Source organism: Gracilinanus agilis, chromosome 1 (assembly GCF_016433145.1).
Source record: "Gracilinanus agilis isolate LMUSP501 chromosome 1, AgileGrace, whole genome shotgun sequence".
Taxonomy (NCBI): Eukaryota; Metazoa; Chordata; class Mammalia; order Didelphimorphia; family Didelphidae; genus Gracilinanus; species Gracilinanus agilis.
This window is the reverse complement of record NC_058130.1, coordinates 2,769,943-2,782,035: the sequence shown is the minus strand read 5'-3', so window position 1 is coordinate 2,782,035 and position 12,093 is coordinate 2,769,943. Positions and strand designations below refer to the sequence as shown.

General features: G+C 51.0%; 1 protein-coding gene across 1 annotated transcript in view; it reads left to right on the top strand.

Annotated features, from left to right (window-relative positions):
- The window catches only part of GHRHR (growth hormone releasing hormone receptor), a 53,308-nt gene extending 41,558 nt beyond the window's left edge, over positions 1 to 11,750 (top strand). The window contains exon 13 of the mRNA XM_044661346.1: positions 11,454 to 11,750. Coding sequence (XP_044517281.1) covers positions 11,454 to 11,750 — 297 coding nt within the window. The remainder of the gene's footprint in view (positions 1 to 11,453) is intronic.
- The last annotated feature ends 343 nt before the right edge of the window (positions 11,751 to 12,093 follow it).

Below are 12,093 nucleotides of genomic sequence, written 5' to 3'. Positions count from 1 at the left end.
GAGGGGGGAAGAGCAGAGGGCCCAGGACGGGCCTTGAGGTCACCTAGGGTCAGACGGAGATATGGAGCAGACAGAGGGAGCGGTCAGAGAGGGAGGAGGAGAACTGGGGGGGGGGGGGCTGGAGGGGCGTCCAAGCTCGCAGAGGGGCAGGAGGAGGATGGAGAAGAGGCACCGGGATGGGACAGGAGCACATCAGGGGCTTCTTGCCAAAACCATTGGAGCCATTTGCCATTTCCTTCTCTGGCTCCTTTTACAGTGGAGGAAATGGAGGCCATCAGAGTTAGGTGACCCGCCCAGGGCCCCACAGCTAGGAAGTGCCCAAGATCGGATTTGACTTCCTGACTTATAGGGGACCAGCCTCCTATATGATAAAAATGGGGGTTCTGAGTGGCGTTTACGGGGTCAGATTGATAAGACAGGAAAAAGAAAATGAGAACAACCAGACTAGTGGTTAGCCCATGCTGTTCCGAATTCTGTGGGCTTGGGAGTTTATTATATACTGATTTCAAACAAAGAACACAAAGAAAGAGTCACAGCTATGAAGGGGTAACAGATCATACATAACCCATTAAAGTCTAAAGAGTAAAGGTATAAGTACCAAGACAATGGCCAAATTCCAACCATCAATTAGTAGGGATAATTCTGGGAGAGGAAATATTTTTATGGAGATGCTCACTTATTGAGTTCTATCTTCCAGGATTCTAGGCACCTGGACAAATAAAGTCAAGACTAAAAGCGCCATACTTATCTAAGTATGCAGACTTATCTTAAGTAATGTTTGTTAGGGTTCAGGCTTCTTAATTATCAAGGAGAGGAATCATTAACTCCGTAGATGCTGGTCTGCCACTTCAAAGTTTTCCAATAAGAATTGTAAAAAAGGTGGGGATCAAAGACTGAGTCAAAAGAGGAGCCTCAGATTTTTATCTTAGATGGCCCATTCGGTCTACGTCCTGACATGCAGTGCAGAAAATCATACACACAGTTTTACTTGCCGATGATTTTGTAATGGGATCCAGATAAAACATCTGTTACAGACTCTGTTTCTCTAAATGACTCCTAATAGCCTTCTCAGAGGGATCAAGTTGATGTTGGATTAACCTACCTGCTGGTACCAGAGCCTTTTGGGGCTCAGGTGACCAGGACCAAACACAAAGACTGCCTCAGCCTGGATTGGTCACATAGGGAATCCGGATAACAGGCCCTAAATTTGATCCTATTTCTCCAAAGGCTTTAATACATAGAATGGCTTCCCACACTGACTCGGACCTGGCACCATCCACTGTGCCACCCAGATGCCCATGGGCTTGGCCCTTCCTAAGGGCAGGTTGGTTGGGCTGTCTCCAAGGGTTAGGTGACCTGCTCGAGGTCACACGGCTATTAGCTGGGCTCCAGGACCCGGGAGCCAAAGGCAGAATCTCTGCTCCCCAGGAGTAGTGCCAGGACCCACCAGCCAGGAGCAACAGAGAACACAGAGGGAGATGGTTGCTGGCACCACCAGGGGCAAAGCCAGGAGCTGCCCGCTGGCAGGCTGGCAGCGAGGCCCTCCTCCTGGGGCCCAAGGGGCTCGGAGGAGCCAGTGAGTGACATGGAGAGCAGTAGGAGACAGGCCAGAGTGCCGGGGGAGGAGGCAAAGAGCAGAGCAGAGTCGGCCCACGGCAGGGGGAGCTTACATCCTCGTGGGGGACAGAGGAGACAAGAAGGAGGCGAGAGCCATTATCCCCTGCAATGAGGCCTCCAAGGTCTCCACTGGGAAGGGACAGCTGAGCCAAAGGGATGAGGGATTTTGTGACGGGCTGTGAGGAGGGAGTGCTGGGCAGGGTCCCCTGGGCAGAGGCCCGCAAGAGGGAGATGGCAGGGAGAAGGAGGGAAACACCAGCCGGGCGCTGGGTGGAGAGCGGGAAGATAGGAGGAGCCAGAAATGAGTCCAGGAAGGGAGGCGGAGGAGCCCCTGACCAGCTCCCCACAACGGCCGGGAAACAATCGGGAGAGGAAGGGTTACTCGTGCAGAGATTTCGGTTGTCTCCCTCCTTCCTGCTCTCAGACTTTCTCTGCTCTTCTTCCCTGGGCGCTCGGACAGGAAAGAGGCCGCCTGGAAAGGAGCCTCCGGTGCTGGAGGCAGAGCTAAGGCCCTTCTGGTACCTGGGCCAGGAGGCAAAGGGAGCTCGTAAGGAATGGCCTCCCTAGATCATGGGTCCACTGAGAACCTCAGACGATTCAGAGGGGTTGGTGGCTCCAAGTCCCTCCAAAAGGCCATTGCAGAAGTGCCAGCAAACACCATGTCAGACGCCGGAGCATTTGCAGGAACATTTAGATTCACAAAAACATGTCCGGAGGCAGCCAGAGGCCAGCTCTGATGGACTGACCATTCCGAAGGCCGGTTAAAGAGGGGCATCTCTTGGGCCCTTTAAGGCTTGCCCAGTGCTGTAGGGCCATGAAGCAGCCCTGTGAGGTAGCAGGCCCGAGAGGGGTCCCAGCGGGCCCCCAAGGCCAGGCCTCCATCCACTCCCCCAACAGAAGGGAAACAAAAGAGAAAGTTCGCTCAGAGACAATCTCAAAAGGTGTATCTAGAATAATCCAAGAGATCCCAAGGCAGACGCTTGAAAATCCGACACCCCCGCCCTTCCCCCCCCCCATCCCAGGCCCCGTTAAAGGGGGAGGTGACTTGTCTCAGACATTTCCAGAGGAGACCAACCGGGAAAACCATGCACAAAGTCAGCAAATGACTGATGTTCTGTGGAAGCCAAGTAGGAAAAGAGGACTGTGAGCAAAGCTCAGGAGGGGGATTCTCAAAACCAGGGGGCTCAGCATCCCTTAGAAAGCAAGAGCTCAATGCCCTCATTTGACTGATGAAGAAACTGAGGCCCAAAGCAGCTGTCCAGGCTGTGTCTGAGGTGCTCAAAGCCAGACCTTCCTGGCTCCATCCCTCAAAGGGGAAAGAGTCTGAATCCAAACAAAACTCGGAATGCCCCAAAGGCCAGGCATTTCCTGCACCAGGGGCACAACACCCCGAGAGCAATGAAAACAATGGCCAGGCCCTTTGAGCCCCCCCAAAAAACCAAGATGCTTGGCTCAGTGGGACCCGCCAGGACAATGGTGATGGGGAAGAGCCTGAAGCCCTGCAGTCATCTCTGCTTCCAGAATGCTCCATTGCCTGGACAACTCTAGCAGCCTGTTAGAACGAGAAAGAACGAGAAAGATGGACTCGCTTGTGGAAGACAAATCCAGAGTCCGTGAGCCGGAGCCGGAGGGAGAAGCCGAGAGGACGAATCCTTGGCAGGTTTCAGCATCAGGACACGTTGGCGTGACGTGCAGCCTCTCATTCCAGCATTCAGTGATACAGCTGGACAAGGGGAGGGGCTGATCCCAAAGGCAAAAAAGATGGAGGATGGAAGTGCAAGAGGACCTGGCTCCATCCACCGTGTAGCGATGACGTGGCTGGGAAAGACTCAGCTACTCTGATGGACGTGGGGCTCTGAGACAGTTCCCGAGGACGCAGTCAGATGCTGTGCGCTTCCAGAGAGAAAACTGAGGGACTCTGAGAGCCCATTGAAGGCTCATTTTCTCATTTTGCCCATTTTCTTGTTGGCCAATATGGAAACATGTCTGTAGGATTTCCCACAGCTGACTGATCCGTGGGCTGGCCTTCTCCGTGGCACCCATGTGAGGGAATGGAAGGAGGGAGAGCATTTGAAATTCAGAGTTTTAAAGGAAAAGAACTTAAAAAAGAAAGAATAACTGTTCAAAGAAGCCCAGAAGGAAGTTCCATCACACTTTAAAAGGGCTCAGATGGTCAGCCCCGAAGAGTGGCCCCTCCCAGCGGCCGTTGCCCAGTTGGCAGGGGGTCTCCATGGGCAATGCTTCTGTGTCTCGCTTAGAAAAGATTCAGGCGACAGAAAGCAGCCGGGGACACCTGGCTGGGAGCTTTAGCCACCACATCCCAGGCCGGCCTCCCATAGTGGGGTGGTTCTCTGGAACCCTGATAGACCAGCTTACCTTTCTCCACCTTGCTCTCTTTCTACAGTTTTCCTTCTGGCTGTGGTTTTCCCAGCCCCTGCGCAGGGTGTTCTGGCAAATGTCCAAACAACTTGTTCTCTGAAAATAAGGTGCCCAGGACGAACTTTAGAGTTTCTTCTGAGGGGCAGCTGAGCAGCTCAGGGGATAGAGCGCCAGCCCTGGAGTCAAGAGACACTTCTTAGCTAGCTGTGTGACCCTCGGCAAGTCGCTTAACCCCCATTGCCCAGCCTTTGCTGCTCTTCTGTCTTAGACCTGATACTAGGACCCAACATAAGGGTTTGAAGAAAAGAAGCGTCATCTGAAGAATTACCGTTTTCTCCATCACTTTGTTAGGTCTACACAGTCCACAGATAACCAGCCAAACCCAGATCTGTCAGGTTGGCTGACTTGGGGTTTCTGAAGCCTAACATCTAGGGGGAGCTCTGAGCTGTCTGCAGGAGGGAGGAGGAGGAGTGAGTGCCCATCCCACCTCCATTCACCCCCCCACCCCCGGGTTCTTCCTCCATCCCTGTCCCGAATTCATAACTTATAAGAAGGAAGAGAAGGATCTGAAAAACCCAGTGTCATAGTCAGAATCTGAACTCTCTCCAGTGCTCCCCATCCAGAGTTCCTCCCCTCCACAAAGAGTGGAAGGAGTGACCCAAAGAATGGGGCCACACTGAGTGAATTTGCTCCTAGAAGGTTCAGGGTTCTAGTCCAGGTTTTTAAGATCTTTTCTAGGTCCTGACTTGGTCATGAAATGAACAAGCTCCCACTCCCAGTCTGGTGGGCCAGCCTCTGAGTCAGGGAAACTTGGGTTCGAGCCGACCTTCCTGGGCAACTCTAGGCAAGTTTCTTAACTTCTCACTGTCCCAGGCAACTCGGAGGCCACAGAACAGATGTTAATCTGCGTTAATAGAGGAAGTTTCCCAACCCAACCCATGAATCATGTGGCCAGAGCTCCCCCCTTCCCCCTGTGAAGTCTAACTCTTGTAATAAAAAAGTAAGAATCAACTTTCCAAGTGGAAGCAGAGAAAAGCCTGGTTAGATTTCTTCTCTGCCTTTCCCCAGACGCCTTCCCATCTGGGAGGTCCCCGGCTTCTGACCAACAGTGGAGACTCCCTCATCTGACCAGACTCCTTTCAGAAGGGGCTCCTCCCCACTCGCTTCCCTCTTTGGACTTATTGACCAAGGACTTGAGCTTCCATGGATGTCCTCCTGCTCCCATTCATTCCCCGACACAACGTAACCTCCTCCAAGGCCAAGACTCTCCAGTTCTCTTCTGTAATTTCTAGCACTTGGCACACGGGCATATTTGGGTTACTCAGTTCTTCAGGAAAGCCCAGCTCTTGGTCACCCTACAGGCCCAGCACGCCAGCCCCTTCTGTCCTCCACTACGTCTTGCAGTTGGTCCAAGTTCACGTTCTTGGTTTCCAGGACTCTCCCTCCCTCCAACTCCTCCTCTGCTCTCCCATCTCCTTTCACCTTCACTCTGGCCCAGTCGTGCTTGCCGTTTTGTGGCTTGGCTTTTGTTGTGCCCTAACCCTCTTCTTTTTTCATCAGATGGACTAACGGGTTATTTTAGGAATTTTTCAGAGAACCATGTTTTTGCTTCATCTCTTCTTGATTTGTTTCTGGTTTATCTATTTCTCCTTTATGTTGTGCTTCTTTGAGTTTATTTCCATTTGTTGGCTTTCTAATGTTTAAAATGCATATTCAGTTCATCAATCCTCTCCTTTTTTTCTATTTTGCTAATGTATGTTTATAGAGTTATAAATATGTGCATATATTTTTTATTTTATTATTTTTATTTTTGCTTGAAGACTGCTTTATCTGCATCCCAGAATTCTGGAATGTCATTTCATCACTATCATTTTCTTTCATATAATGACTCAAGAGCTCTAGAATTTATGCTCTGACCCATTTGGAGTTTAGAATGTCACTGTTAAGTCAGCATTTGGGTCTGCGTTTTTGTGTTTGCCCCCTAAACTGGTCCTATTTTCATTGTGTTCTGTTATGGTTTATAAAGGACATGTTGGCCATTTCTGCTTTTTTACCTTTTTTGCACTGTCTCTGGGCCCTCATCCATGTGGTCAGCTTTTGTAAACATCACATGAGGTCATAATGCATATGCATTTTCTCCAATGGTTCCCTTAAGAAGACACTGTCAGTCATTTACATTTAATTTCTCTAGCAATTTGTTTACTTTTCTATGTTTATCTTTTCATAAGATGTTTTAATACAGAAACAGGGATGTTAGAAGCTTCTGTTCCTCTTGTGATACTATTGTACTGTAATAGATGCGAAGACATTTGAAACGTATAGATTTAATATTGATTTTGCTTTTTTTCTGTCTAGGGTTCTGATAGGTTCTTCATTTACCCCTTTTATGTTGTGAGTTTTTGCTTTTATTCTCTGACAGCATTGTTGCAATTCTTGGTTTTTGTAATTCAGCTGATATACATAGTACATCTCTTTCTGGGGGTGGGAAAAGAGGATTCTATAATTGAGATGGTAACCTTAGTAGTCCTCCAGTTGTTTTCAGTCATATCTGACTCTTCATGACCCTATTTGGGGTTTTCTTGGCAAAGAGACTATAGCAGTTTGCTATTTCCTTCTCTAACTCATGTTAGAGATAAAGAAACTTGAGGCAAATAGGGTTAAATGACTTGCCCAGGGTCATACAGCTAGTAAATGTTTGAGGCCAGATTTGAACTCAGAAAGTTCTGACTGCAGGCCCAGTGGTCAATTCAGTGTGACACCTGGCTGTCTATGTAGGAACTTTACAATGGGTATAATGAATATAATCTGCAGAGATCTAGAGAGAAAGGGGATCCTATCTCAGGAGAAAAGGAATAAGAGCTCCTGGGAAGAGTGAGAAAGTGGATTCATGGAAGAGACAGAGGAAAATGCAAATCAAACATAACTCTAAATGTGAATGGATCAGGAAATCCTATAAAATGAAAAAGAGTGAATGGGTGGATAAGAAAACAAAACCCTATATCTGTTGCTTACAAGAAACACACCTAAAGACAAAGACAGAATAAACATGGGGAAGGTGGTGAAAAAATTATTTTCTATTCAAAGATCTTTCTCTGGGTCATTTGTTGAATGTGCTGTTTATCACTGAAATTGTTACATTTAACCATTATTGTATTTTAGAGTTTGTATCATAGTTTATTTTTCTTCCTAGAGGCTATCTGTGGACTCTTTTGATTGACACTTTGTTTTCCCTGTTTGGACATTCCGGGTAGGTTTATGTTTTGACTTGTCAGGTTTTTCTGGGAGATCTACAATCTTCAGGGTGTCTCTGTATCCCAGCTTCAAGAATAACGTGATTTGCTTGTATTCGAGACCATCTCTTCTTTAATGTTATTTTTTTGCTTCTCTTCTTCCCGATTGCCCTCACTTCTGTATATTTACATCCTGAATTAGTCATTTTCTCTTTTATTTCTTTGGGAAGGTTTGACATGTGGATTCAAATTTTCCCATTTTGCCAATTATTTCTGCAGTGGAGCTCTCAAGTGAAAGAATTCTAAACAGAAGAAAAAGGGAAGGCTGTTTGAAGAAAATAATGGGGCTCTGCAAGGAACTCATTGGCCAAGTGAGATGTTTTTAACATCCCTCCTTCTTTGCTTCACAGAGGAAGCTGCAATCCTCCTCCATAACAATGCCAACTCCTCTCCCTGAATCTTTCAAACCGGCCCTCTTCTGCCTCCTCTGGGAGATGGCCCTTTGGATTCTTTGCTCTGGCCCTCTCCCTAATTTTCAGACTCTCTTTCTCCAATGGCCCATTGCCATCAGATTTAAAAGGTGCCTGGAGCTCCCTAATCCTTTAAGAAAAGCACTTCCTCTGATCCAACCATACCCTCAGAACACCCTGCTCCACCTCTCCTTCCTTTCACATTCAGACCTTTGGGGGGGAAGCCACGGTGCAGACGGATAGCTCCCACTTTCTCCCCTAGCCAGCATTCCCTTCCAATTTGGTTTCTGGACTCGACTTTCAACTGAGATTTTGTTTCCAAGTTTACGAATGCCCTCTTACTGGCTCCATCTGATCGCCTATCCTCCGGCCTTCTGCCTTCTTTATCTCCCTTCAGGATTTAAGGCTGTTACTGCCCTCCTCCCAGAAACTCTCCACTCTGGGTTTTCAGGGCATTGTTTTCTCTTGTTTATCCTCAGATCTGTTTGTGCCTTCTTGGCCTTCTTTGCTCTATTATCTTATAACATATGACACCCAGAATCCCAGGGTTCCGGGGCCCTGCCCTGGGCCCTCTTCTTATCTTCTTAACTGGCCATCTCTAAATACCATCTCTCTGGTCAGCCTGCCTGTCTCTTCAGAGCTCCGGCTTCCAGATGGGCATTTTCACCTCGCTGTCCCACAGGCATGTTCAAAGCAGAAGCCCCTCTCTTTTCTGCCAAGCCCACTCCTCTTCTCAATATCCCTGGTTATGGAAGGCGCATGGACCCTCCCCGTGCCTGTTTGCTGCCCTGGAACCACCCCCACTCTTCACCGCCCCCAGCCGATCCACACGTTGCCACCTGTTTAATTCTATTTCACCATCTCCCACGTCTGAGGCCACCACCACGTGGCTCTGTGGCGGCCTCCTAAATCAGCCTCCCTGCATCTCTGCTCTCAGTCTGCCCTCCACACAGATGCCAAAGCAACTTCCCCAAGTCCGGCTCTGTCACTCTTCTATTTCAAAAGCCCCAGTGGCTCCCTACTGCCTCGGAGACAAAATATGGCTCTGCTTTTTGGCTTCTGAAGTCTGTCACTACCTGCTGCACCGTCACCCTCCACACCCCAGCAGTCCTGAGGAGCTTGCTCCCTGGCTTTGGGGGGCCCGGGGTCAGGGCTGACTGGGAGGGAGATGGAGGCTGGCTGGAACTGAAGGCCTCTGAGAGCCTGCTCACTCCTGGAATCTGGTGAGCCTGTTTTGGAGCCGCCACCCTCTGAGAGTGAAAAGATGGAAGCCAGCAGTGTGGCGCCCACAAGGAATAAACTGAAGAGGAAGTTGTAGAAGCGGCTACAAACAGGAGAGCCCAGAGCACTAAAGGGCAAACTCGCAAAGCCACCTACCTGGAGCTCAAAGGCCTAACCCAACAACCTCCCATCCAGTCAGCCCGAGCAAGGCTCCGAAGCTGCAGCAGCCAGGGTGGCAAAGCCCAGAGGAACAGCACAGGGCGCCATTTGGGCTGGAATTAGACCCGGCCGCTCTGGGAAGGCCAGTGGCCCAATAGAAGCAGAGCCACCAAAGCCTCCGTGTTCTCTGGCTTCAGGGCCCCACAGCGAGGGCCACAATTCACAAGGCAAAAGCAACCTTTACTTCCAGGGATGCAGGGACGGCGGAACAAAGTGGAGGGTTTCCATGAGATGGAATATGGCCGCCTGTGGGAAGCCAATAAGAGAATAGATAAAAATCCGAGACTCCTCTTTTGACCCCTTTTGTGATCCTGGTGATTTCTTGTTCAAAAGTATTGTGGCCTTATTGAAAAGCTTTAAGTTCCTATCAAACCTGAATCTAAAGGGTTAACACTGTTAACACAGCAAGGAATGCTGCTGCCTGTTATAACTAAGGCCAAGATGCTCCCCAACTTGGCTTCCTGATAAGCCAGTCAAAATTCAGCCTTGGCCTTGGTCTATTCTGAAGCCAATGTTTTGTGTTTTGATGTGACATCATTTGTAACTTCTGCACATCTGTGAAGTTTCAGGGGGTTCTTTTGTGTGAAATGAGTCGTGAATATATATGTAATAAGCTCCAGGCTCCTGGAGCCTGAGCTGGAAGCATGAAGTAAAAGACAACTCCCTGGTCCTATCCTTATTTCCTTATCAACTAAACTGTCCTTATCAGAGATGATAAAGAGATCTCTGCAGCCGCCCAATTCTAGAACAAACATGAGGAACAGGAATGGGGCAGATGCAGAGACCAAATGGCGCACAACAAGGAAGAGAGAAGCCCGAAGAGCCAGCAGCCAGTGTGTCCAGGACAGCCACATAAAAAGCAGCATCGACAAAACTTTGGAGATGGAAGGGAGAGAGAGGGGGGAGACTGGGGGAGAAAGGGAGAGACAGAGAGAAGGAGGGAGGAAGGGAAAGAGGGAAAGGGAGACGGGAGGAGAGAGAGAGGGAGAGGGAGGGAAATGAGGACATTCTGGGATCAGGAAAAGGCTCCTTCGGAGGCAGCGCTTGAGTGGAGCTTTGAAGGAAGCTAGGGTGCCGGCCGTGGGGGAGATGGAATGTCACAAGCAAGAAGGGCCAGTGTGCTGGGAGTTTCGGGTGCCCAAAGGAGGCCAGTGTGGCCCAAGGCCACAGAGCACTGACTGCTAAACAGAGAAGTTTGAATTCGATTCTAGAGGCACTGAGGGGAGCCCTGAGGGCTCCTTAAGCAGGGGAGGGACAGGATCAGGCCTTCCCTTTTGGCCTAGTGGCCCTTTCCAGCTGAGTGGAAGAGCGATCCATGGACGGTGGGCAGCCTGCATCTCTCCCTCTTACTGCCTTGGGACCTTGGGCAAGTTGTTTTCCATCCCTGAGCCTCAGATTCCTCATCTGTGCAATAACTGCTTGGCTCTCTGGTCCCCTTTGGTTTAGTCTAGAACTGGACCATGCGGTGCCCCATTCTCCCACTAGATGGCAAAGGAGACCAGAGCCCATCTTCCGTGGCCTTGTCTGTCTCCCTGCAGAGGACGGGCTGCAGATGGCGCCTTGGCCTGGAGCCCAGGGTCTAGGTAGCAGGGCACACAGTGGGGAGGGCAGGGGCCCAGCAAGGAATGGGGCTGCATGCCGGCACCTCCCTCCCTCTGCTCATCAGCCCCCTCTCCTCTCATCTCTGTGCGGACTGGTGGGGGAAGGCCCGGCTCTTGGGGTGGTCTCAGGCCAAACCTCTGAGAACTTTAAGGGGCAGCTGGGAATGGCCTTGCTGACCATGAATGACTCAATGGGCCATTCCATTGTTCTCTCTGGACAGGAGTTCTCTGTGGTGCGGGGCTAGCCTCTGGGTGTAGAGAACAGAGAGAGACATCCAGTGAGTCAGCAGACCTGGGTCCCAGGCCCCGCTCTGCCATTAATGTACTGCGTGACTTTGGCCAAGTCATTTCCTCCCTCTGGGATGCTCCGTTGGAGTGGGGTTGGACTAGATCCTTTCCAAACTCTGCCAGTTTCAGGCCAATGACCCATAAAACTGGCAGGAGCGGTCAGTCTGGGATGCACCCCTTTCTCTGAGTCGTGCCCATCCCGACTCTCCCAGCCTCCCCACCACTTCAGCTTCTAGATCTCTCTGACGCCCGCTCTGACCCCAGCCCAGGAGGCGAGAAGCAGAGCCCTCGCTTTCGCACCCACAGCTCTGGGAAAAGCACATTGTGGCCGGCCGAGGCTCCCAGGCCTGAACCCCCTGCAGGACTGGGTGACTCTGGGGCTTCGAGCGGGTTCCCTTCCTGCACGAAGTGTACTGGGACCCCTCTAGGCCGTGGCATTCGAAGGGGGCCGAAAAACTCATCTGGTGACGCTGGCCAGGCAATGCGGGTGGCATGCCCGCAGTCTGCTCCCCCTCCACTTCCACGGAGGGAGCTGCCATCTGGGCCCATGCTTCGTCCGTGTGAAGCCCGAGCCTCTGGCTTCGAGAGGACCAGACTCCGAGTGCGAGGAAGGGGCTCGGGATGGAGCTCAGCCCTGCTTCCCAGAAGGGCCAGACCGGGTCCCCCCTCCAGCAGTGCTCCTGAGGGTCCTTATTCGGCCTTTTTTGGTCATCCTTGCCCGCTGATGGGTGTGAAGGGGGCAGGTCCCCGCCGTCCCCACCACCTCAGCCCCCCTCGTCGTCGGGGATGAAGGGACCCGAGAGGGAAGTCCAGACTCAAAGGGGGGAAGCTCATCTGGCGCTTGCTGGGGAGACTCCCAGCAGATGCCTGGATAATCGAAGCCCCCGTTCTGTAGGGGGACAGCATCTCCGTGTGTCTGCGGGTGGGAGGGCTGCAGACAGAGCCGGGTGCGGTGCTGGCAGCACCCCAGATTCGGGCAGGGTCTCCAAAGCCGGCAGACCAGTGAGCGAGGGAGGCATGGGGAAGGAGGAAGGATGGAGTGCTCCGGCCACTCTGTGGGAGGAGGAC